At 38.1% G+C, this 27,753-nt stretch overlaps 1 protein-coding gene across 1 annotated transcript; it reads right to left on the reverse strand.

The window, feature by feature from the left end:
- Nucleotides 1-26,115, reverse strand: wsb1 (WD repeat and SOCS box containing 1). The gene is made up of 9 exons (XM_062958902.1): nucleotides 25,952-26,115; nucleotides 19,406-19,574; nucleotides 17,847-18,115; nucleotides 15,368-15,499; nucleotides 11,937-12,037; nucleotides 7,067-7,239; nucleotides 5,348-5,461; nucleotides 2,776-2,883; nucleotides 1-1,140 (listed from the first exon to the last, which is right to left on the reverse strand). Exons 1-9 carry the CDS (start codon nucleotides 25,989-25,991, stop codon nucleotides 981-983), a joined length of 1,266 nt encoding a protein of 421 aa, XP_062814972.1. The 5' UTR covers nucleotides 25,992-26,115; the 3' UTR covers nucleotides 1-980.
- Nucleotides 26,116-27,753: the final 1,638 nt, after the last annotated feature.

Genomic DNA, 27,753 nt, shown 5'->3' on the forward strand with positions numbered 1-27,753 from the left:
TTTTTGTAGACTTCTTTAATACAAAACAAACCAAACAAAATACGCATCATTGGCATTTTATGTAGTACGTATACATTCTTTGTATCTGCAGGTCCAGAAGGCAAAAGCAAAGGCGGGGGAGATGATTGTGTGTCTTTGGTAGTTCTCCCATGTCGCCTCTTGACATGACAAAGAGGTCCCAGAACAAAGTGAAGAAAGGAGTCCAAAGAGAGAAGCAGGCCATGATACAGTAGTTGGATTTCAAAAGATTAAGGAGGTCCATTTGTATCCCTAAATATGCTAACCTTTCATTAGACGAAATTAAGGCTTCCCTGAAGACGACCCGCTTGTGGAAACCGCCCGGTCAAATTCTATCCTTTAGACTTGATGCAGCCTGAACTAAAGCTTGTCTCCCTTCACCTCAACACAACTCCGGATCCTAGGGTTGCGCCCATTCTGCCAGGCCTGGATCCCTAAAAACACGGTACAAAAGCCACTGAGTATTTGCCAGCCGATATATAACTCTGTGCTGCAAAGGCAAGACCCGCTGGTTCTATTTTACACAGCACCAATGTATACGCTTGTGTCCCCAGAGATACAGATATATACATAATTAATTCGTGCAAAGTGAAATGGCAGATCTTCCCTTTGGGGCACAGGTCGGCTTTTGCATTGTATATGCTCATATATACTTACACACCTAAGCAGCTATATTTTATATATATCTATATACACATACACATGCACACACAGCACATGCCATATATAAAAAAGCCATCACAAGAGATATACATGGGAACACACCAGAGCAACGTATATCTAATTATGTACATATTTTTTCACAGTTGAGAATGTTTTGGGAAAATTTTTTGCCTGATAACTGTTGTCTTCCATGAAAAAATATCTCCATAGGGTCAACATTCAGGACCTTGGTTTTGTTTATAGGTCGTAAAAAGAAGACCAACGCTTTCTTTTAGGTATTTTCCCAGCTGATTTGTCTCCTACATCCGGTAGGACAGGAAGCCCACGATTGTGGGAGGGATGGGCAGTTTGGCCACTTGCGGGGTGGGCATTATGCGCCGGATTGCCATGCGGCACAAGTGCTGGAGGCTGGGGACATGCTTGGGGGTCGCCCAGAAGTAGACGCTTCCGTCTTGCGTTCTGCAAACAAACATAGCAGGCGTAAAATATTGCACTTTTCTTGTATATACATACACACAAACACACAAAACTGTCTTAGTTCCAGGTTCATTTTTGGTGGAGTTCAGACTGCTCTTAGATTGCTAGTGAACTATACATCCCAGTACCTACAACTCCTATAAATCATGGTGAATTCTCCCCAAACCTCTCTAGTATGTTCAATTCCTCTGTCTGCTGTGCCATAGAAAAGAATAGGAAAGGGATAAGGGAGAGGCAGTGGCGGGGTCATGCAAATTCCATAATAATAATAACAACAACAATAACTTTATTTTTCTATCCCACCTCCATCTCCCTGCAGGGACTCAGGGCAGCTTACACAGGGCCAAGCCCAAAAAACAGATACAGTAGAGTCTCACTTATCCAAGCTAAACGGGCCAGCAGAACCTTGGATAAGCGAATATCTTGAATAATAAGGAGGGATTAAGGAAAAGCCTATTAAACATCAAATTAGGTTAACACCAAAACATCATGTTATACAACAAATTTGACAGAAAAAGTAGTTCAATACGCAGTTTTGTTTTGTTTTTTCATGTCGGGAGCGACTTCAGAAACTCCAAGTTGCTTCTGGTGTGAGAGAATTGGCCATCTGCAAAAACGTTGCCCAGGGGACGCCCAGATGTTTTTGGTGTTTTTACCATCCTTGTGGGAGGCTTTTCTCATGTCCCCGCATGGAGCTGGAGCTGATAGAGGGAGCTCATCCGTGCTCTCCCTGGGTGGGATTCGAACCTGGCAGCCTTCAGGTCAGCAACCCGACCTTCAAGTTACAAGGCTTTAATCCACTACGCCACCATATGCAGTAATGTTATGTTGTAATTACTGTATTTACGAATGTAGCACCAAAATATCATGATATATTGAAAACATTGACTAAAAAAATGCCTTGGATAATCCAGAACCTTGGATAAGCGAGTCTTGGATAAGTGAGACTCTACTGTAATAGCGAATAAAATACATGTACCACAACATCTTAAACCGGATAAAACAGATTAAAAACATATAATACAATATAATAAAAGTAAAAACCAATTAAAACATAGAATAGTGACACAGAGGACCGCCAAATTGGGAGAAGTAGAATAAAACAAATAAAATAAAGTGTGGGGGAGGGTGGAATAGGCGACAGTGCAAGGATATGTATTATAGTGTGCCATTTGGGGTGTAAAAGGACAAAGTGCTTAACATTTTCCATGAGAATTGGAGTGAGGTTGGACTTCAAGTTCCTGACAGGAGAGAATAAAATAAAGTGCGAGGTGTAGTGAAATTTGTTCAGGTTTTGTTCATGGGGACTAGATTATTCAAAAGTGAACTGGAAGAGCATAGTTTTAACTACTTTTTTAAAAGATGGCAGGGCTCTTGGACATGTTTACAGTGTTCTCTATAACCTGCAATGTCATTGGAGGGAGGGCCACTGGTGTCTTCTGAGTAGTGGGAGCTTATCTGTGTAAGTGGACACCCCAGCCACATACATACACATATATTTTCACTTTTATTATATGCATAGACAAACACAACACAATATTTTAATTGTGTTTTATATACACACACACACACATACATATGGAACATAAATATGTATATGGTTCAAAGCCTGCTCACCCAGCAGCTAAAACACTGCCATCAGTAGAAAAGGCACAGCAAAGCCCATTGCTTAAAGGGGCCACCTGGGCAGGATAGTCCTCGTCAATTCTCCAAAACCGCACCATCCTAAAAGAATAACAAACAAGCAAGGAAATGAGATGTTGTTAGGGGTGGGGTGGGGTTGTTTGATTCAAGTAAACAGATGAGAAAGGAACGACAAAAGCGTGATAAAGAAAAGCAAGCCATTGGGTTGTTGTGTGTTTTCCGGGCCGTATGGCCATGTTCCAGAAGTATTTTCTCTGGACGTTTCACCCACATCTATGGTGGGCATCCTCAGAGGTTTTGAGGTATAACCTAACCCTAACCACTGTACATCAAAAAGGGATGCAACTTCGAGAAGATCTCGATAATTCTCTCTCCGCCACCTTTTCCCAATCTGGTGGCTGCCCAATGCTCACGACTATCGTTCTCAACGCTCCCAGTCTAGATTATGAAATTGAGGCAAGGCTAATCTAGAAAGCAAGCATTTCCTAAACCCGTGACGGAGTTGCTTTTCAACATCGACTTGCCTAAAGGCAACATGCCTTCCGAAATGCCAGAAGTTCAGCCGTCATATGACATACCCCTTTGCTGAGTAACTATCATTAACATAAACATAAGATTCCCAGAGAATGATGCAACATGGAGAAACTGCTCAACTAATTACAGACTTAAGTCCCTGTGGTTACGTTTGCTCCACTTTCTCGCTGCTGAATTCCTTAAGGTCCTTTGGACTGTTTGGACTGTTCCGTCTTATACCCCTGTTCTCTTTATTTATATGCCTCTCTCTCCCGAGTTTTTAATTAAATGTTCATGTGGCCCGCCCTGTCTGCTCTGATTTGCGTTGTAATGTATATGATTATTTTTGTACTATTATATTGTGTTATGATATATTGTTTTATTTTGTTATATTGTATCGTGTCTGGGCATGGCCCCATGTAAGCTGCCCCGAGTCCCCATTGGGGAGATGGTGGCGGGTTATAAATAAAGTTTTATTATTATTTTATTATTATAAGGTAAAAACAGGGTGCAGATGTCCTTACTGCAGCGATCCTTGACCCACGGCTGTCATAGAGGAGATTGTAATTGCAACGAAGGTGCAAATATTCACTGTGCACTTTGGCACAGTTTGTTTTTCTCTAGTGTTTAACTATACTATGGTCACTATTTTATTTTTACTATGTTAATGTGTATAATTTTGTACTTTCCAGAGTCCCTTCAGGGAATGGAGGCAGGGTACAAAAATAAAGTTGTTGTTGTTATTATTATTATTACAGGTCCCGTTTCTGTGACAATCACTATATCTGATGCACTTTATTCTGTTCCATCAGTTGGAAATAATTTTATTGTTTATCCCATCCCAACTCTCCTACTAAATGCAGCACTTTTTTCATCTACCTCACCTATTGGGTTTACAATATACACTCCTCGCACTTTGGCCCAGTTCGTTGCCATTAGCTCCTGTTAGGTGTTTAAAGTATGTTTAACTATACCATTGTCACTATTTTATTTTTACTATGTTACTGTGTATAATTGTATTTTTATCTTGATTATTATTATGGCAGAATTATTTATCTTGCCATAGATGATGATGATTATTATTATCATCTGCTGATGAAATGTATTATCTATGTATTTTATTTCATTCTATTGTGATTATCCGGGCTTGGCCCCATATTACCTGCCCCGAGTCCCTTCAGGGGTACAAAAATAAAGTTATTATTATTATTATTATTATTATTATTATTATTATTGACACAACAACATTGTATGACACAGCAAATAAGATATGCTAGATATTATTATTATCATTATCATTATTATCATTATTATTATTATTGTTAAACATGTCAAGACTATAACTGAAAATTCAGGGCAATCAAATGGAAAGTCCTGCCTAAGAATAAATAATTCTTCTGACTCAATGGGTATATGGATGGAGCAGCCTATTCCCGTGAGGAAACATGAGACTCCGTGGCGTCGCCTTGGCTCCAATCATGGGATAGTATCTCTTATGTAATAGCAATGTTATGCTGCATTGACACTTATGTAATATGTATCCAAAATAGGATACACACCCATTTGTGTGTTTGCATGTACAGCGAAGGGACAGATCAGCATCTTCTTAAGCAAGAACCAACAATATGGGAGACAAAAATGGTCCTGGGATGAGCAATCAGTGGAGCTTCGAGTCATACACATACATACATATTTTCACATTTATTATGTGTATAGATATATATATACACACACACACACATGTGTGCAGAAACAAACTGAAAGAAATAGTTTTTCCTTCTCTACGTAAATCAGCGACAGGACCATAATAAAATAATAATAAAAATAGTAATAATAATAATAATACTTTATTTATATACCGCCCTATTCCCCATGTCTAAACATACTCCTCTTGTTTCACCTACAGCAGAGGTGACTATGGAAGTGAGAACTGGAGTTTTACATGCCTGGGAGGCCACTGGGAGGTAACTGACATTTTTTTCACAGCTAGAAAGAGCCAGAAGAATCCAGCTCTGCTTTGCGCCATACTCACTTATCATCAGCAAGCGTTGCAACGTGGAGTCCATCGTGACTGAAAGATACTGATCTGACCCATCGGTCGTTGGCTCCTCCAGCAAATATTGGCGTCGGAGGCGGAAACAGATGCCTGAGGGCAAGAAAGGAACATCGGTTCACGGAGCAGCTACGCAAGCCTTGGCTTTGCATGTAATGATTAACTAGGAAGCATTCAAAAGGGCTCTCTGAGACGAAGAACAGAAAAAGGTGTATGCCTGACGTTTCGCCTGTATCTATGGCAGGCATCTTCAGAGGTTGTGAGGATGCCTGCCATAGATGATGATGATGATGATTTATTTATTAGCAACATTTATATCTCAGGGCGGCTTACAAGTTATATGTACATACAAAATATAATATTATTAGTATAGTACAGTAGAAGCATTATATATTACTATATTGCACTATACCACTATATTGCAATATTATTAGTATTACATGTAATATAAATATACAATTATAATAGTGTATTATTATTACTACATTGTATTACATTATATTATCAATATTATATGTATATACAATATATTATATTATTAGTATAGCACAATAAAAGCATTATATACTACTATATTGTACTGCACAATACTGCAATATTATTAGTAATATAATATAATATACAGTAGAGTCTCACTTATCCAAGCTAAACGGGACAGCAGAAGCTTGGATAAGTGTATATCTTGGATAATAAGAAGGGATTAAGGAAAAGCCTATCAAACATCAAATTAGGTTATGATTTTACAAATTAAGCACCGAAACATCATGTCATACAACAAATTTGACAGAAAAAGTAGTTCAATATGCAGTAATGTTATGTTGTAATTACTGTATTTACGAATTTAGCACCAAAATATCATGATATATTGAAAACATGGACTACAGAAATGCATTGGATAATCCAGAACGTTGGATAAGCGAGTCTTGGATAAGTGAGACTCTACTGTAAATATACAATTATAATAGTGTATTATTATTATCAATATTATATGTGTATACAATATATTATATTATTAGCATAGCACAATAGAAACATTATATATTACTATATTGTACTATAACACTATATTGCAATATTATTAGTAATATTACATGTAATATAAATATACAATTATAATAGTGTATTATTATTATTATTATATTGTATTATATTATAATCAATATTATATGTATATACATTATATTATATTATTAGTATAGCATAATATGAGTATTATATATTATTATAGTTATATTGAGACATTTCTATCCTGCTTTTCTCCCGTGGGTGGGTTTCAAAGCGGTAAACAACATATAAAATTCATACAAATAACATCCAACTACATAATCAGTTAAAACATGATATCCCAATATAAAAATCTAATTACTGTATCAAATAAAACAATTAAAAAATATACAATAAGCACCATTTAAAGATATCCATAACCTCCAGCCACTGAAGTTATTTGTAAAATATTATCAAAATAGATGCAGGCGAAATGTCAGGAAAGAATGCTTCTAGAACATGGCCATATAGTCCAGAAAATTTACAACAACCCAGTGTTCTGGCCATGAAATCCTTAGACAACATACTCTCTTTCCAGGCTTCTGGAGAAGCATTTCATAGAAAATCAGACATTAAATGCAATCTAGGATCCAAACCCACCATTCCTGCCATTCCCATCATACCCTTGGTCTTAATAATTTTAGTAATAATTACCCAAATTCCTTCAGAATCACTCCGACGTACGGATCCCAGATATAGACACGGGTGTCATAGGATGCTGTAGCCAGCAAAGCTCCGTCGGGGGAAAACTCACAGGCTACAACATCGTTGTGGTGCCCTTCCAGTTTCCGGATGAGGGAGTACTTATCCATATCCCAAAGCAACACCTGAAACGTAAACAAGGCCAATGTTATAGCTCTGCTCTGGCAAAGGCAGCCATTCATACAGTCCTGCTATCCCATCATCCCCCTCCCTAGGCCTTCGTGCTAGTTTGACTTAGCATTATAATTAAAGCCAAGCATTACGAATCACGATAATTAAGATATATGCTCAGTGTCATACCCAGAATCATGGTAAATTAATAAAATGAAGCATACATGCAAAAACTAACGGGTTAAGTGTTATTTATAACGTAAGCCCAATATATATATACACACATACATATGTAAATAAACCTTAACTACACAGCTTCTTTAACTAAAGACCAAACATTACTTATGTTTAACTTCAGAGATATACAGTAATAATATTAAGTACTAACATTCCCATTTCTTCACAGCATCTTTAACTAAAAACCAAGTGTTACGTATGCTTTATATTAAAAGATATACGGTAGTAATGTTAAGTACTGCTATTCCCATTTGAGGGAGTTTCCCAATTGTCTACCAATATTGTAAGAAATACAGACAGAAAAAAGGAAGGTTAACATATGGTTACTCCCGTGGGTTCCCCAGTGAGTTTACAATAGGCTTGGAATCGCCAACGTCATCCTAGGAAGAGAAACAGATACCGGAAGCAAAAAAGGGCAAGGACAAGACGTCGGCAATTTTTTTTCCAGAACATTACATGAAGTTACTAAACATTTACATAATTTTGTTTTTAAAAGCATCAATAACATTACGAAAAGTCTCAGTTAATACATAAAACAGGCACGGCTTAGTGCAAAATACATGCATTTGTGCATTTGTACAATATTGCAATTTAAGGATACAGTAGAGTCTCACTTATCCAACATAAACCAGCCGAACGTTGGATAAGTGAAAATGTTGGATAATAAGGAGGGATTAAGGAAAAGCCTATTAAATGTCAAATTACATTATGATTTTACAAATAAGCACCAAAAATTGTTTTATAACCAATCGACAGAAAAAGTAGTCTAAAACATGGTAACGTTATGTAGTAATTACTGTATTTATGAATTTAGCACCAAAGCATTGCATTATATTGAAAACATTGACTACAAAAACATTGGCTACTAAAAAATTGACTACAAAAAAGATAGAATTGCAAAAAAAATGAACTTAGAGTAGCAAGATTGTTAGAAATTAAATCCATAAAAAGTTCAACCCTTGCTGCCTAGATAAACAGCTGTGGATCGGGGCAGGAAGCAAACTGCGTTGGATAATCCAGAACGTTGGATAAGCGAATGTTGGATAAGTGAGACTCTACTGTATGTGGGGGAATGTGGGCGATGAATTTCCCAAGGCATGACAGGGTTTCGTATACAGAAATGTGCTTGCATTTTTAGTGCTTTCATGGCACAGGGATGAATTTTATTTTTTTTAACTGGCCATCCTGAACCTCAGGAACAGGCAAAGAACTTAAAAATTTATTTATTTATTTATTTATATTTGCGACATTTATATCCCGCCCTTATCACCCCGAAGGGAACTCAGGGCGGCTTACAAGTTATATATACATACAATATATTATATTATTAGTATAGCACAATATAAGCACTAGGTAAAGGTAAAGGTTTCCCCAGTCCAGTCGTGTCTGACTCTGGGGGTTGGTGCTTATCTCCATTTCTAAGCCGAAGAGCCGGCGTTGTCCGTAGACACCTCCAAGGTCATGTGGCTGGCATGACTGCATGGAACGCCGTTACCTTCCCACCGGTGCGGTACCTATTGATCTACTCACATTGGCATGTTTTCGAATTGCTAGGTTGGCAGAAGCTGGAGCTAACAGCGAGCGCTCACTCCGCTCCTGGGATTTGAACCTGCGACCTTTCGGTCTGCGATCATTTGGTCTGCAAGTTGAGCAGTTCAGTGCTTTAACACACTTCGCCACTGGGGCTCCAATATAAGCACTACATTATATATTATTATATTGTACTATACGATTATATTGTATTATTAGTAATATTACATGTAATATAAATATACAATTATAATAGTGTATTATTATTATTATTATATTGTATTACTTTATTAATATTACCAATATTTCAAGAGTATCTGTACAAAACAACTTAATATTTTGCTAGAGAGTTACGTCATTATGAAATTGTGTTCCAAGTCAGTCATAATAAACTACGTCGACTGCGTTGGCTCATTAACAGACTCCCAACGTAAACAAACGTTGGGACGTCACCAATGTGAAAATGAAATTACAAAAAAAGAACAGAAAGGGGGGGGGGAAAAGCAGAAAGTGGACATCGACCAGCACCTGCGTACGTACAGGACACCCTGCAGCCGAAGGCAAGGGTTACTTCGTCCTATGGGTAAAGTTCGCCTCCAGCCTGGTAGCCAGAGGAGCCAATCTTTCTGCCCAGCTAACACCATTGTGCGCTTGTCTGAGTGGTGCCAGCTTACCCTCAATCACACCAATATTGCTGCCACCACCTGTGACAGGGAAAGCAAGAAGCTTATGGAAAACACACAGCCTACAAGATCAATGCATACATCTGTTCTAGTTTCAAGGGTCTGGTTTTTAATAATCCTCTACAATTATGCTTTCTTTTCAAATCGAACTAAACAGAAATAGCATCTTTCAGTTACTTACAAAAACTATCAAAGCTATCGTTCTTAACAGGGTGGACAACTTGGTCAACAACTGACGGCCACTTGGGAAATGTTCGCAAACATAAATCCTGGCCTCATGTGTGTATCTATAAATATGTATACATATATATATATACACACACACACACATATATAATATATACACATACCAGTCCCAGCCTGATGTATGCACATATAGCTAAGTTATATCGTGCAGCCTTTTGAGGATTTTTAGGGACTTATCAAGGAAGGTGTAACCTTTCTGCAACTCTGGCTAGCAAACAAAATTGAATCAAATCTGAGTCCATGTCTTAAAAAGGAATAGGAACTATTTACAGACAATGTGTTGTCGAAGGCTTTCACACCCGGAATCACTGGGTTGCTGTGAGTTTTCCGGGCGGTATGGCCATTTTCCAGAAGCATTCTTTCCAGATGTTTCACCTGCATCTATGGCAGGTACCCTCAGAGGTAATGAGGTCTGTTGGAAACTAGGCAAGTGGGGTGTATACATCTGTGGAATGTTCAGGGTGGCAGAGAGGCAAGTGTGAATGTTGCAATAGATCATCTTGATTAGCATTTAATGGCCTTGCAGATTCAAAGCCTGGCTGCTTCCTGAGGGAATCCTTTGTTGGGAGATATTAACCTAGCCCTGATTGTTTCATGTCTGGAATCCCCCTGTTTTCAGAGTGTTGTTCTTTATTTACTGTCCTGATTTTAGAGTTTTTAAAATACTGGTAGCCAGATTTTGTTCATTGTTATGGTTCCCTCCTTTCCCCCAGGCAGGAATCAGCCAGGCTTTGAAGCTGCAAGGCTTTTCAGTGCTAACCAAGGTGATCAGTTGCAACATTCACACTTGCTTCCAACAGACAAGAGCTATTTCTCCCACCCTGGACCTTCCACAAATATATAAACCCCACTGACCTAATTTCACACCCTCTGAGGATGCCTGCTACAAATGTGGGCGAAATGTCAGGAGAGAATGCTTCTGGAACATGCTCATACAGCCCGCAAAACTCACAAGCAACCCAGTGATTCCGGCCATGAAAGTCTTCAACAACACTTATATAAACTATTTGAAGAATATTTTAGAAATTTAATGTTTTCAGCATTACTTCCAAATCAATAAATATTTAATATTGTTAATATAGGACTGAAGATTCCAGACCACACAAACTGGCCTCAGAGGATACAAGTTGCCCACCCTGCGACTAATCCTATCTAGAATTGATCAGAATCTCTCTATATAGTCAGCCTTCCACATTCACCAGAGGTAAGGGTGCAAGACCACCATGAGAATGTAAACAACACCAATAAATACTCTCTAGGAATCTCTAAGGTTCTCCAGTGTGACTCTATGGTCCACTGCTGCTGCATTGGAGGACCTAGAGATCCCTAAAGACCATATCAATCAAATCCGCAAATAAGAAATCAAACCCGCAAATCTGGAGGGCAGACTATATTAGCAGCTCAATCCTGTGCTTATTCAGACATTAGCTCAACTGATTTCATTGGGGATGCATTCTTAAATAAGCATAACTAAGATTATAAATGTATAACTACTGGCCTCTCTATAAAAACTGGTTCTACACTTCATTGTATAATGCAACTTGCTAATGTCAATCAATTACATTGCATTATGTTTTGTATCAGGTTGTTGCAATACAACTCTATGCAGAACGATCTCAATTTCCTTGCCATTCACTGAGTAAACACTTTGTAACTACTAGGCTACTACTGTTATTTTCTGCTAAATCTAACTAATAGCCTTTTCAAACTATAAAAACTTCTTACGTCTTTTTTTAAAGTCAAAGAACAGATGGAGATGCGCACAGCCACTTGGCAAAAAGTATACCCAGATTTCTCTTAACCTAAAAGCAATGCATGTTCAGCACAGTAAGTGTTAACTTACTGGGTTTTTTTTAAAGGCATGCAATTCCTTGCATTGTCATCATCAACAAAATCATCATTTATCATACAACAGGACACCGAGCACAAGCCTGGCTTCATTTTACCATTGGAAATCATTTGCTTTGCTCACAATCAAAATACAAGCCGGAGGATCACGAAACTTGGATACCTACTGTTTTATTGGCCCCCACGGAACAAAGCATGGAAGAATCTGGAGAAAAAGCACAGCTGAACACCCAGTTTGGGTGCCCTCTTAATACTTTCATCATATTTCCTACAAAACACAAGGGAGGGAGATAAAGTTCAGTTAGTATCAGCAACACTGATGGGTAATGTCTAAAGATCTTGAGTTCTTATTTATTTAATACATTTATATCCTGCCCTTCTCACCCTGAAGGGCACTCAGAGCTGTTAACAAATAATATGTACATACAACATATTTAATTAGCATAGCACAATATTAGCATTATATATCACTATATTGTACTATACCACTATACTGTAATATTATTAGTAATATTACTGTATATACTCAAGTATAAGCCTAGTTTTTCGGCCCTTTTTTAAGACTGAAAAAGCCCCCCTCGGCTTATACACAGGTGAGGGTCCTGGTTGGCTTATATTTTAGTCAGCTTATACTCGAGAATATATGGTACATTTATTATTTTTCTCTATTATTGTTGCTACTATTACATTTATTTTACTCTATTTTTATTATTATTATTAATACATTTATTATTTCACTCTGATCTCATTATTATTATTATTGCATTTATTATTTTCCTGTACTTATTACTTGTATTATTTTCCTGTATTTATTATTATTATTACTATTATTACATGTATTATTTTACTCCATTATTATTAAAAGGATACACTTACATGGAAGAAGATGAGAATAATGATTGGATCAGAGTTGGACAGTCTTATCTTAAATTTGAGCTTTATGTAAATATTCAAAAACATTTAACCTACTGATGCCTCAATTAATGTAATTTTATTGGTATCTATTTTTATTTCTGAAATTTACCACCCTCGGCTTATACTGGAGTCAATGTTTTCCCAGTTTTTTTGTGGTAAAATTGTGGTGCCTCGGCTTATATTCGGGTCGGCTTATACTCAAGTATATACAGTACATGTAATATATTATATACTAGCTTTGCCTGGCCATGCGTTGCTGTGGCTTATGGGAATCCTTTGTTGGCCAGGTGGAATAGCATTGAATAGCCTTGCAGTCTCAAAGCCTGGCCGTTTTCTGGAGTAGCTGGAGCTTTTTGTTGTATGAACACAGAGGCGTGGATGAGGGGTTGTGCTGCCAAGTTTAGTGTTCCTGGGATGTGTAGTTTTGTTGTTTTGTCCTAGGCCGAAATTTCATTACCCTTTTATATATATAGAATTAATTAATATTATTATATTGTATTATTATTAGTATTATATTGTATTACATTATAACATTATTATCAATATTATATGTATGTACAATATATTAATTATTATTTTAACCTTGCATTTCATTAGTATTGGTGTCAATCTTTATTCTGTGTGTTTTAATATATGGATTTCAACCATATTATGTTCTATCTGCACTTTTAACTATGCTGCCCTTCACCTCGAACCACGAGAAGAAGAGAGTTGTTGTTATTCTCTCCGTAATCTGTTTTTGGACAGTGGAGCCCTTCCTGCAAGAACTGAAAAGATTTCTATGGGGCACAATGGAAACTTTGGGGCGTAAGGTTCATTATTGGTTTCAGCCACCATGGTTTATCAGTATCAGCAAATAATAATAATAATAATAATAATAAGGAGTCTCACTTATCCAAGCTTCACTTATCCAAGGTTCTGTATTATCCAAGGCAGTCTGCCTTTTAGTAGTCATTGTTTTTGTAACCAATGTTGCAATGTTTTGGTGCTAAATTCATAAATACAGTAATTACTACATAACATTACTGTGTATTGAACTGCTTTTTTCTGTCAATTTCTTGTAAAACATGATGTTTTGGTGCTTAATTTGTAAAATCATAATGTAATTTTATGTTTAATAGGCTTTTTCTTAATCCCTCCTTATTATGCAAAATTTTCGCTTATTCAGTGTTCTGCCGGCCCGTTTATCTTGGATAAGTGAGACTCTACTGTAATAACTTTATTCTTGTGCCCCGCCTCCATCTCCCCGAAGGGACGCGGGGCGGCTTACATAAGGAAAATAATCCATACATTTAAAACACATTAAAAATACTTTGCTAGACTGAAATAAGTGGAAAATGAATGATATCAAAAGAGTGTCTGTGTTCAATATTGTGAAACGGAATTACAGCATTATAAAAGATGAAGGGCAAATATTATAAATTGTACCTCAGGTTATGTATCTATTGTAAAGATATAATAATAATCACTAATCAAATTGATAAGTACAATTTAAGAAACTTGCAGACTGAGATGTTAGTGGCTTGGACTAGTTACCCGTCCAAAAAAGTATTTAATAAATCTATTTTTTGGCATTTTTCATTATGTATAAACAGTGCTTTTCATATTCTTCATATGAGAAATAGGCTTGTTGGCATATCTGTAGATACTTGAATACATGGAGCAACACACTCCCCTCTTTTTGCATAGTTTAATGCAATGCCTCTGTATTTGTTATGCCACCCTTTCCACTAGAGTTTAAAGCAGTTCCCTTTTTGGCACATGACTAGGGAAACAAAGCTCAAAAAGGGGGAAAACACAGAAGTAAACTGGAGACTGAGACCACAAATCAAGATCATAGGACTTCCCCCGTCATCCTGCTTTGTTATGCAATATTGGTAGAATCGGGGCTTGCTTTCTTTCCATGCAGGGCAGGTTTTTGCAGGGTTGGTTAGAAGAAAGCAGCGGAATCCTGTTCAGCCCAGTAAGGAAGTCAAAGCCGAGAAATGGAAGTGACCACAAGTAACCCAAGCTGCTTCCTGATCTGCTCTAAATCAGGCCAAAAAAAGCTGGCACTGATCCATCTGACCCAATCAACATTCCCAAATGTGAGATGCCTTAACTGTGTTATCTCAGTCCAAGGGAGCTCCTTTTCAAACCTTGCTTTGTTAAACTTTGTCACTCAATGGTTTAACAGCTCAGCTCCCTAGCTGAAACATTATTATTATTATTATTATCAGTGACATTTATATCCCGCCCTTCTCACCCCGAAGGGGACTCAGGGCAGCTTACAAGTTATAATATATTCTATTATTAGCATAGTACAATACAAGCATTATATATTACTATATGGCAATATTATTAGTAATATTGCATGTAATATAAATATACAATTATAATAGTGTATTATTATTATATTGTATTATGTTATATTATCAATATTATATGTATTTACAATATATTATATTATTTGTATAACATAATATGAGTATTATATATTATTATATTGTTATATTGACACAGGAGCCATGGTGGAATGTGACTATTTCTTTGACTACCAGCATATGGCATACAAAGGATCATCAATACCATTATACACATAACCCTATTACATGATCTCATAACCACAACTCTGGTTCTTCCCTCCCAGTTGCTTCAAGGTAGAAAAGGTTCGTGGAAATGATCTCCCACTGCGATTACGTACCATCATCTTTTAGGTCCCACACTCGTAGGGTTTTGTCTCTTGAGGCAGATACCAGTATCAGACTCCCATCAGGAGCAAACGTTAAGTCTCGTACAACTTCTGTATGGTCCATTAAATTAAGGAGGAGCTTTCCTGTTGAAAGAGTCCACTTTTAATTTCATGAGAATCATAGAAGAGACCGCAAAGGCCATTCCACTCCAACCCCTGCCATGCAGGAACACACAACCAAAACAATCTGATTTCAACCTCACAACCTCTGAGGATGCCTGCCATAGATGTGGGCGAAACATCAAGAGAGGATGCTTCTAGAACATGGCCATACAGCCCGGAAAACTACAACAACCTTGGGATTCCAGCCATTAAATAATGGGACAGTAAATAAAGAACAACGCTCAGAAAAAAAGAGGAATTCCAGACAGGAAACAATCAGGGCCAGCTAAGACGTCCCAACAAAGGATTTCCCCTAGCAGGAAGCAGCGAGGCTTTGAAGCTACAAGACTATTCAATGTTAATGTGCGAAACTTCAGGTGAGAATGCTTCTGAAATATGGCCATACAGCCCGGAAAACCCACAGCTATGTATTGATTCCAGCCATGAAAGCCTTCGACAACCAGGACGCTTTTAAAAATACATATGATTTTCGTTGTGTTGTCGAAGGCTTTCATGGCCGGGATCACAGGGTTGTTGTGTGTTTTCCAGGCTGTCTGGCGATATTCCAGAAGTATTCTCTCCTGACGTTTCACCCACATCTATGGCAGGCATCCTCAGAGGTTGTGAGGTACTTCTGGAACATGGCCATAGAGCCCAGAAAACACACAACGTTTTTCCCTTATACTTTGAATTAGCTGATGCTGTCAAATATTTTATTTAGTTAACCTTTGATCCTAAAATATTGATCATTTCTAGTAACATACTTGTTTTATCTACTGGATAAGCTTTCTAGACCGACTGCCAGGAAAGCTTATCTTCCATACAGTGCCAAGGTTTACTCTGACAGAAAAGCAGCTTGGCAGCCTGTTTGATGTTCAAGGATTACCATGGGCTATGCTATCATGGCTCTAAGGAATCCGGCGATTAATTTTCGCCCAGACTGGGAAGTTAACTGGGTGAAAAGTTGCTGCTGCAAAGATCCGGCTCTGTTCGCAGATCAAAGCAATTCATATGAAAGGATCACATTTAAGGCAATAGACGGAAGTTACAATTGCAAGCCAACAATTACCTGGGTCAGTACTACAGAAATATTAAACTAATGAGCAGAAAGGACAAGATCTCCCTTCAGGGCAATGGCCCAAGGTTCAATCCAAACCAGCATGTTTACTCAAACACTAAATGCATATGCCTCTTGTCCCTTTTTTCCTTCCCTAGTAATTAGTTATCAGGGCTAAATAAAATTGTGGTGTCGAAGGCTTTCACGGCCGGAATCACTGGGTTGCTGTAAGCTTTTTGGGCTGTATGGCCATGTTCCGGAAGCATTCCTTCCTGACGTTTCACCCACATCTGTGGCAGGCATCCTCAGAGGTTGTGAGGTCTGTTGGAAACTAGGCAAGTGGGGTTTATATATACAGGGTGGGAGAAGGAACTCTTGCCTGTTGGAGGAAAGTGTGAATGTTGCCATTGGCCAGCTTGATTAGCACTGAATAGCTTTGCAGCTTCAAAGCCTGGCTGCTCCCTGCCTGGGGGATCCTTTGTTGGGGAGTGCTAGCTGACCCTGATTGCTTCCTCCCTGGAGTTCCTGTTTTCTGAGTGCCAGAAAACACCTCCCAATAAAGGACTCCCCCTCAAGCAGGAAGCAGCCAGGCATTGCAAATCTGCAAGGCCATTTAATGCTAATCAAGCTGGCCAACTGCAACATTCCCACTTGCCTCCAAGAGACAAGAGTTCCTTCTCCCACCCTGGACATTATTCCACAGTTATATCAACCCCACTTGCCTAGTTTCCAACAGACCTCACAACCTCCGAGGATGCCTGCCATAGATGTGGGTGAAACGTCAGGAGAGAATGCTTCTGGAACATGGCCATATAGCCCAGAAAACTCACAGCAACCCACAACCCACTCCATGAGACAAAAAATGACTTCAAAAGAAATATTAATAATATTAATATTAATAACAACAACAACTTTATTTTTGTATCCCGCCTCCATCTCAGGGCAGCTCACATGAGGACAAGCCCAACAACACAGAACAATCAGTTAAAAACATTATAACTACATAAAACAATAAAATACATCAACAGAATTAAAACCAGGACAATAATAATAATAATAATAATAATAGGCACTATATTAACATTTCCTACAGTATGGCAGGAAAAATAGAGCCTTCCAGACTGAGTTTGGACTCCAGCTCCTCTTAGCCTCAGTCCTAAGTATAATGGGAGCTGTCATTCATCATCATTTTCTAGAGAGCCACAAATTCCCCAACTGTCTTGTAACAAAGGCAAACAGGATCCAAGTATGATATATTAAGATATCCCTTACCAGTATAGGCATCCCAGATTTTGATACGCCCATTGGACAAGCCTGTTGCCAGGAGAAGCTGGTCCTGGCCAAACTTGAACCGGTGCCATTCTATATTCACGCATCGGCTCTGCTTCTCAGGGACAGAGGATCCAAACGCGAGACTCCAGACAATATCGCCGCAGTCTATAATCTGCTCACAAGGCTTGTTTTTCTGGCTGTCATCACTGTTCTGCCTGGAAAGTTTAGAATTGCTGGAGTTGACAAAGTTCTTGACGCCATGCAGCGAACTGGGGGAGAAACAGCCAACACTTTAGAAAGGCAAATAAGCTTTAAAATAATCTCACCAGCAAAACACACAAGAAATCACAACATCTGAGGATGCCTGTATGGATGGGTTCCAGAAGCATTTTCTCCTGACGTTTCACCCACATCTGTAGCAGGCATTCTCTGAGGGTGTGAGGTCTGTTGGAAACTGGGCAAGTGAGGTTTATATATCTGTAGAATAATGTCCAGGGTGGAAGAAACTTGTCTGTTGGAGACAGGTGTGAATGTTTCAGTTGGTCAGCTTGATTAGCATTGAATAGCCTTGCAGCTTCAAAGCCTGGCTGATTCCTATTTATTTTATTTGCAACATTATATCCCTCCCTTCTCACCCTGAAGGGGACTCAGGGTGGCTTACAAGTTATATGTAAATACAATATATTATTAGCATAGCACAATATAAGCATTATATATTACTATATTGTACTATATCACTATACTGCAATATTATTAGTTATATTACATGTAATATATAATATACAATTATAATAGTGTATTATTATTACATTGCATTACATTACAAAATTATTATCAATATCATATGTATATTCAATATAATATTGCTGTTCCGTTGTGCTTTTGAATAGACAGTCCTTCAGATAGTTAGCCCCAACCGAGTCCAATAATCTATTCCTGCACTTTATTACTGTCCTTATCTGCTGCCATATGATCAATGCACTTTATTTATTAACCTGCAATTAACCCACCCACCTAGGAAGGTAACAGAACTGTGTTTGGTTGCTGACTGATGTTTTTATTTGTTATAACGTTGTTATAACGTTGTTATAGCGTTGTTTTTTTAATTCTATTTTATTCTATTTACACTGTGAATTGCACTTCCCTGTAATTTACATTTTAGTTGTGTTGTTGGGCTTTGCCCTATGTAAGCCGCCCTGAGTCCCCTTGGGGAGATGGTGGCGGGATACAAAAATAAAATTATTATTATTATTATATTAGTATAGCAATATTATATATAACTATACTGTTATATTGACACAGGAAACATGGTGTCTATCGGGGAATCCTTTGTTGGGAGGTGTTAGCTGAGCCCTGGGTTCACATATTCTTTTAAGATGGCACAATTCTTGCTCTCAAATCCACACTGATTTATATTTAGACTCAGTGAAACAGACCAAAAATGTTTGACTACCAACCCTCACCTTTTCTATTATTATTCCAGTTCCTATTATTGTTTTAGAGGCGAAAAGGAACACAGTCCAACAGAAGGCAAAGCTTTCCAAACAGGCTGTACTCACAAGTTATGAATGCACTGGGACCAGGGCACAAGCTTCACTATGCGGTGGCCTTGTGACCAAGCGAAGTAAGAGCCATCTGGAGCAAAGGCGACGGTCCAGTTTTCTCGCCCACACTTTTTATCAAAAGGAGACGCCGGGGCTAGAAGTTCTCCCACGATTCGTGATCTCCCTAAAAATGAGAAATACAGAAATGTTTAACACAATGTATCTCCACTCTCATATTCATGTTTGGGTAATGGTGTCAAAATATCACTGGACCTATTTTAATTTGTTTGGACTGTTTTAGTTTTACTTTGTTTACTCACTCCACCCCTTTGACAAATACTACATAGTGCTAATGTCAACATGCACAAAACTCGAATAAATGATACATTTTCTTCTTGACAGGCAAATGTACACATATTTTGTCTAATGCACAAAGTTATTACAAACTTTGCATAAAAGCACCTTCAAAGTGGAATTAAAACACAAATGAATATTGTGTTTAGACCCCTCATTACGTATTCCAAAATTCGAAAAATATCTGAAACTTCAATTCTTCAGGTTCCAAGAATTTCGAATATTCAAAGTGTGCAAGATTTCACACTGAGAACATCAAATCCTTTCTCCGTTGAGATTTCTCCAAATCCATTGAGAACATGCAATCCATTTCTGAGTGGAACATTTCTGTTACTGTGTTGCTATTATTATTATCATCTTGACACAAAGACACAGTATGACACAGCAAACAGCAAAATATATGCTGGATTTCGTATCACAAAATCACAAGTCGAACATCATCATCATCATCCAGGTTTTAATTGCTGTTGATATGCTTTATGTTGTTTTATGTAATTATAATGTCTTTAATTTTTTAACTTATGTTGTTGGGCTTGTCCCCATGTGAGCTGCCTTGAGTCCGGGGGAGATGGAGGGGAGATACAAAAATAAAGTTATTGATATTGTTATTATTATTATTATGCAGTGAGTTTTCCGGGTTGTATGGCTATGTTCCAGAACCATTCTCTCCTGACATTTCGCCCACATCTATGGCAGAAGTTGTAAGGCATCATCAGAAGTTGTCACAACCTCTGAGGATGCTTACCATAGATGTGGGCAAAACGTCAGGAGAGAATGCTTCTGGAACATGGCCAGACAGCCCGTAAAACTCACAGCAACCCAGTGATTCCGGCCATGGCTGCCTTCGATAACACATTTCTGTTACTACTTGACTACGGATTTCACTGCCAGACTGCTTCTATTTCAACCCATATTTCCCAGTTAAAGGAGAGTACAAAATGAAAAAAAAGAAAACTGGATTTTCTTGTACCACTTATGTATTTTCTCTAGAACAGAATACAAAGAACCACGAGGAGAGGCAACACACACACCCCGCATGTAGGCTGGATGTTGTTTCTCACGTAAGCACTGCAAAAGGGAGGGAGGAGGGGGGCCACGTGTCTACATGAGGAGCTTAGGACACATAATGGATGGCCTGCTATCAGCCATTTGCCTAAGGAGGGGAGAGGTGAACGCCATAAAGTTGGAAAGCAACCCTTATATGAAAACTGGCCACTATTAAAGAAAATCCAAAACAGTAAACCCCCCCCCCCTTGATCTACGCACATTTGCATGTTTTCGAACTGCTATGGTAAGTTGGCAGAGTATAAAAATAAAGTTATTATTATTATTATTATTATTATTATTATTATTATTATTATATTATAATAAGCCTGGCTGCTTCCTGCCTGTGGGGGACCCTTTCTTGGGAGGTGTTAGCTGGCCCTGATTGTTTCCTGTCTGGAATTCTCCTGTTTTCACAGCGTTGTTCTTTATTTACTATCCTGATTTTAGAGTTTTTAAATACGGGTAGCCAGATTTTTTTCATTTTCATGGTTTCCTCCTTTCTGTTGGAATTGTCCACATGCTTGTGGATTTCAGGACAGTAAAGAACAACACTCAGAAAACAGGGGAATTCTAGACAGGTAGCAATCAGGGCCAGCTAACACCTCCCAAGAGACGGTTCCCCACAGGCAGGAAGCAGCCAGGCTTTGAAGCTGAACATTCCACAGGGATATAAACCCCACCTGCCTAGTTTCCAACAGATCTCACCACATCTGGGGATGCCTGCCATAGATGTGAGCGAAACGTCAGGAGAGAATGCTTCTGGAACATGGCCATACAGCACGGAAAACTCACAGCAACCCAATGAAAATAATAGAATATGGTAATAGTAATAATAGCAGGGAAATAATAAAATAATGTAATAATAAGTAATATTAATAATATTAATAATAATAATACTGTAATAATAACCCAGTACTTCTTAGCAACCTTCTCCAATCTTGAGACATAGAGATGGTGCCCTCAACACTAAGTATCACCAGCCATTATGGCTACGAGACCAACACAACACATCTGGAGAACATCTGACGAGGAAGGCATATTTCCTCTAAGCGAAGGTAGCATTTTATGCTTTGCTATCTACAACCAATTATTTCTATTGCACACGCATATTCGCACAAAGAGCTTCCTTCCCACATCACACCTACATGGTTCACACAGGCAACACTGGCATTTTGTTTTGTAACCACATGCAGGGTTAGGATATGCGTACATTACAAACACATGCAAGCATGTAACAACAGGATATCTTCACTATCAAAACCACACATCTTTCCGAAATCTCAAGATTACTTTGCACTTCCTAACTGGTGTGTTAACCAAACACATTCCTTATCCAGATCTCTCCAGAGAGGTCTAAACACAGCCTTGTTTTACACTTCATAACAAACCCCACCCTTAAGTGCCAAGCATGTAGATGTGTGGGTACGTGAACCTTCAATTCGACTGTCGACTTATAGAAACCTCATGAATCTCATTGTTTTCTTAGACAGGAATCCTCAGAAATCGTTTTGCCAATTCCTTCCTCAGAAATAAAGAACAACACTCAGAAAACAGGGGAATTTCAGACAAGAAACAATCAGGGCCAGCTAACACCTCCTAACAAAGGATTCCCCCAGGCAGGAAGCAGCCAAGCTTCCAAGCTGCAAGGCCATTCAATGCTAATCAAGCTGGCCAATTGCAACATTCACACTTGCCTCCAATGCTGGACATTATTCCAGAGATAATAATAATTATTATTTATAATACCACGCCTCTATCTCCCTGAAGGGACTCGGGGCGGCTTACATGGGGACAACAGTTGACATATCCATAAAACAAAATACAAAATTACAAGATTAAAATACATACAAAACAATTAAGTAACTTTTAAAATAGACGCGCAACATATTAATCAAAACAGAAGAGTGGGGCTATTACTTGGGAGTGGCAGGCTCCTGCCAATATGGATGATGGGGCCAGAGTAGGATATATAAACCCCACTTGCCTAGTTTCCAACAGACCTCACAACCTCTGAGGATGCCTGCCATAGATGTGGGTGAAACGTCAGGAGATAATGCTTCTGGAACATAGCCATACAGACCAGAAAACTCCTAGCAACCCATAGCTTACATCATTTGTTATTCCTTGGTGATTTTTCAATCCATGTACTAACCAGAGCTCCCCTTGCTTAGCTTCCAAGATCAGATCGGATTTGGTGTCAACTGGGTGTTTAATTCAAGGCCTTTTTTCAAAGTAAATATATTCCAGGCTGCAGTCCCTACTCTTCCCGGCTCAGCTGCCTTGCTGACAGGGCATGGCTTTTGTAGTCCAACACAAGTGCTTGGATGGAAGCGCTCCAACCGTTTACGCCCATCGACATCCCAAACTTTATGTAACACTTGCCCACACAAAGCGCTCCACTCCGTCAGCGGCATGGCATTCGGATCCCGCGCTGCAATTGCGAGGCGCCAAAAAACGCCCACTCCACAGATAGCCAAACTAGCTTGAGCCAAAGAGTCGACTTCTAAAATCCAAAATCCTCTTTACTGTCTATCCACATAGTTGTGTCCCCCTTGTTCAAAAGGATGGGGCTAGGAATATTCTACATTTCAGATTTTGGAAAACCTCCACAGACACGAATTTAATCAATAACTTTAATCCTCTCCTCTCCTATCTGTCGTCGATCCACTCCTCTGGGCTTCATGCAAGTCTACCAAAAAAAGTCTTGAAACATAGGGTTGCTGTGAGTTTTCCAGGCTGTATGGCCATGTACCAGAAGCATTCTCTCCTGACGTTTCACCCACTATGGCAGGCACCCTCAGAGATTGTGAGGTATGTTGGAAACTAGGCAAGTGGGGCTTATGTATCTGTGGATTAAAGTCCATTGTGGGAGAAATAACACCTACTAACAAAGGATTCCCCTAAGGAGGAAGCAGCCAGGCTTTGAAACTGCAGGGCCATTCAATGCTAATCAAGCTGTCCAATGGCAATATTCACACTTGCCTCAAACAGGCAAGAGTTCTTTCTCCCCCCCTGGACATTATTCCACAGATATATAAACCCCACTTGCCTAGTTTCCAACAGTTGCCAAGACATTATGCTTGGACCACATGGGTAAAAAAATAATTATTATTATTATTTATTTATTTACAAGATTTATATCCCGCTCATCTCACCCAGAAGGGGACTTACAAGTTACCATATATGTACATACAATATATTATATTAGCAGCATAGCACAATATTGGCATTATACATTACTATATTGTATTATACCACTATATTGCAATATTGTTAGTAATATTATCTCCCTCCTAGCCTTTCGAATTAGAGTAAAAACCTGGCTGTGGGAGCAGGGCTTTGATAAATAGCGCAGTGCAATAATTTTATCTGGAAATCATGCAATTGATTATGGAATGGCTTCAGACCTTGTCCTTGGATGACGTGTCTTAACATTGGAATGTATTTCAATTATGCTTTTGTGTCTGTATCCATTTTAATATAATTTTATGTCATGTTTGTGTTTTTATGCCCAAGGCACTGCACAACTGCTGTATGTAAGCCACCTTGAGTTCCCCTTGGGAGTAGAGAAAGGCGGGATATAAATATGTCAAATATATAAATAAATATGCAGATAAATTGCATTATTATTAGTATTGTATTACATTATAATACCATTATCAATATTTCATGTACAGTATATACAATATAGCACAATTCTTAAAGTCTGGGCAAGATACAATTTGAAGCCTTAAAAAAAAAACATTTTGACATCAAGTCTTCAGTATGAGAGTTAAAAGCAGTACCAAACTTTTGCATATCCAAACAGCAACGATAAGACATAAAAATACAGTAATATATTTACATCTCAGCAATAAAAGCAAGCATAATAATAATGACAATGGGACCCCAATCTAAGCTCAACATTCAATCACAAAGTGTTGTCAACGACTGGAATCAATGGGTTGCTGTGAATTTTCCTGGATGTGTGGCCATGTTCCGGAAGCATTCTCTCCTGACATTTCACCTGCATCTATGGCAGGCATCCTCAGAGGTTGGGAGGTCTGTTTGAAACCAGGCCAGTGGGGTTTATATATCTGTGGTGAACATTCTAACAAAGGAGTCCCCCAGGCAGGAAGCAGCCCCAGGCTTTGAAGCTGCGAGGCCATTCAATGCTAATCAAGTTGGACAATTGGAAACATTCAAACTTTCTTTCAACAGAGATGTCCAGGGTGGGAGACTGTTGGAGGCAAGTGCGAATGTTGCCATTGGCCACCTTGATTAGCATTGAATAGCCTCGCAGCTTCAAAGCCTGGCTGCTTCCTGATTGGGGGGGCAATCAGGGCCAGCTAACACCTCCCAACAACACCTCCCATGGAACTCATGCATATTTTTATCTCCACTGCAACCAGGCCCAACCTATTATGCTTATTAAAAGGGAGGTTAATATTAATATTAATTTAAAAAATTATTTTATTTATTTCATTTAATACATTTATATCCCACCCTTCTCACCCTGAAGGGGACTCAAAGCGGCTTACAAATTAAATTTACATACACTATTACATTATTAGCATAGCACAATACTGGCAATAAATTACTATATTGTACTATATCAATATATTGTAATATTATTATTATTATTACATGCAATATATCATATATAATTAACATTATTATATTGTATTACAAAATAATATTATTATATGCATAGTCAATATATTATAATATTATATATTATTGTAAATTATATTGTTCATATGTATATATGCATGTGTGTATATACATTTAGTAGCATCTGACTTATCCAACATAAATGGGCCGGCAGAACGTTGGATAAGCGAATATGTTGGATAATAAGGAGAGATTAAGAAAAAGCCTATTAAACATCAAAACAGGTTATGATTTTACAAATTTTACATACAATATTATATTATTAGCATAGCACAATACTGGCAATAAATTACTATATTGTACTATATCAATATATTGTAATATTATTATTAATATTGCATGTAATATATAATATATAATTAACATTATTATACTGTATTATCTGTATTATATTGTATTACAAATTAATATTATTAATATTATATGCATATACAATATATTGTAATATTATATATTACTGTAAATTATATTATACATATGTATATAGGTATAATCCGCCCATCTTACCAATTAACTTCTCGTTAACACTCGGGGGAAAGCTGGCCATCTACGGAGAAGCCTTTTAGACCGGCTCTGAATAAATTTCTCCTCAGATTGTGGTATGAAAAGAACAGACACTCGAAAGCCTCCACGTTCAGAACCGACGCCCTCAGAAGAAAGGAAGACTGACGCAAAATGGCGGCCGCTTAGAGGTTTATATAGAAGGGGGCGTGGCTTTGGGCGGCAAGCCACGCCTTCTGGGCGGAGCTATAACTGTCCTGCTTAAGTCCTCTTTCCTATTGAGCTTTTGTTCCCGCCCTTTTTCCCTTGTGGAAGAGACCATTCTGAGGAGGAAAGGGGGGGTATGCAAGCGTGTTGAATACAACCCTGGAAAAAATTAGGAGTTCCTGTTCTGCTTATTGTTATTAATACTCCCAATTGAGAGCCAGACATTAGAATGTAATGATTTATTTAACATACAATAATTATTTATCTATTATATTATTAGCTTGGGTCCCCTCAAACCCCTCCAGTAGGTTGAGTTAATCCTGGGATGTTCTGTGTGTCAAGTTTGGTCCACTTCCATCACAGTTTCCCTGGCTGTGGGTGAACTACAACTCCCAAGAAGGAAGGTCAGTTCCCCCCAAACCCCTCCAGTAATTAAATTTCGACATATCAGGTCTGTATGCCAAGTTTGGTCTAGATCTATTTGCATATCATTATATATTACTATAGTGTACTATAATAATAATAATAATAATAATAATAATAATAATAATAATAATAATAATAATAATATTCATTGGAACCTATGCCTCAAGTATCACCTCCCTGCAGTTAAGAACTGGTGGGATCACAAACCTGCAAAGGTTGTGGAAAATGAACACGCAAAGATACTGTGGGACTTCCGAATCCAGACTGACAAAGTTCTGGAACACAACACACCAGACATCACAGTTGTGGAAAAGAACAAGGTTTGGATCATTGATGTTGCCATCCCAGGTGACAGTCGCATTGAAGAAAAACAACAGGAAAAACTCAGCCGCTATCAGGACCTCAAGATTGAACTTCAAAGACTCTGGCAGAAACCAGTGCAGGTGGTCCCAGTGGTGATGGGCACACTGGGTGCCGTGCCAAAAGATCTCAGCCGGCATTTGGAAACAATAGACATTGACAAAATTACGATCTGCCAACTGCAAAAGGCCACCTTACTGGGATCTGCACGCATCATCCGAAAATACATCACACAGTCCTAGACACTTGGGAAGTGTTCGACTTGTGATTTTGTGATATGGAATCCAGCATATCTATCTTGTTTGCTGTGTCATACAACGTCGTTGTGTCAATAATAATAATAATAATAATAATTTTATTCTTGTATCCCGCCCCATCTCTCCGTAGGGACTCGGGGCGGCTCACATGTTTTTATATTGCCCAACATCACAATATAAAAACAAATCAAAACACAGAAATTTACAACAATAAATCAACAATATCAGTAAAACCATCATAAAAACAATATTGCAGGAAAAAGCATTAAAAACAGATATACTATATACCTCTATAATACAATATTATTAGCAATATTACATATACTGTACTGTAATATATAATCTACAATTATAATGGTGCATTATTATTATTATATTGCATTACATTATAATATTATGAATATTATATGTATATACAATATATTATTAGCATAGCATAATATTATATATTATATTGTTATAATGCAATTATAAGATTATTATTATTATTATTATATTGTATTACATTATATTATTATTATCAATATTATATGCATATACAATATATTATACTAGCTG

The sequence above is a fragment of the Anolis carolinensis genome, unplaced genomic scaffold, assembly GCF_035594765.1.
Source record: "Anolis carolinensis isolate JA03-04 unplaced genomic scaffold, rAnoCar3.1.pri scaffold_7, whole genome shotgun sequence".
NCBI lineage: Eukaryota > Metazoa > Chordata > Lepidosauria > Squamata > Dactyloidae > Anolis > Anolis carolinensis.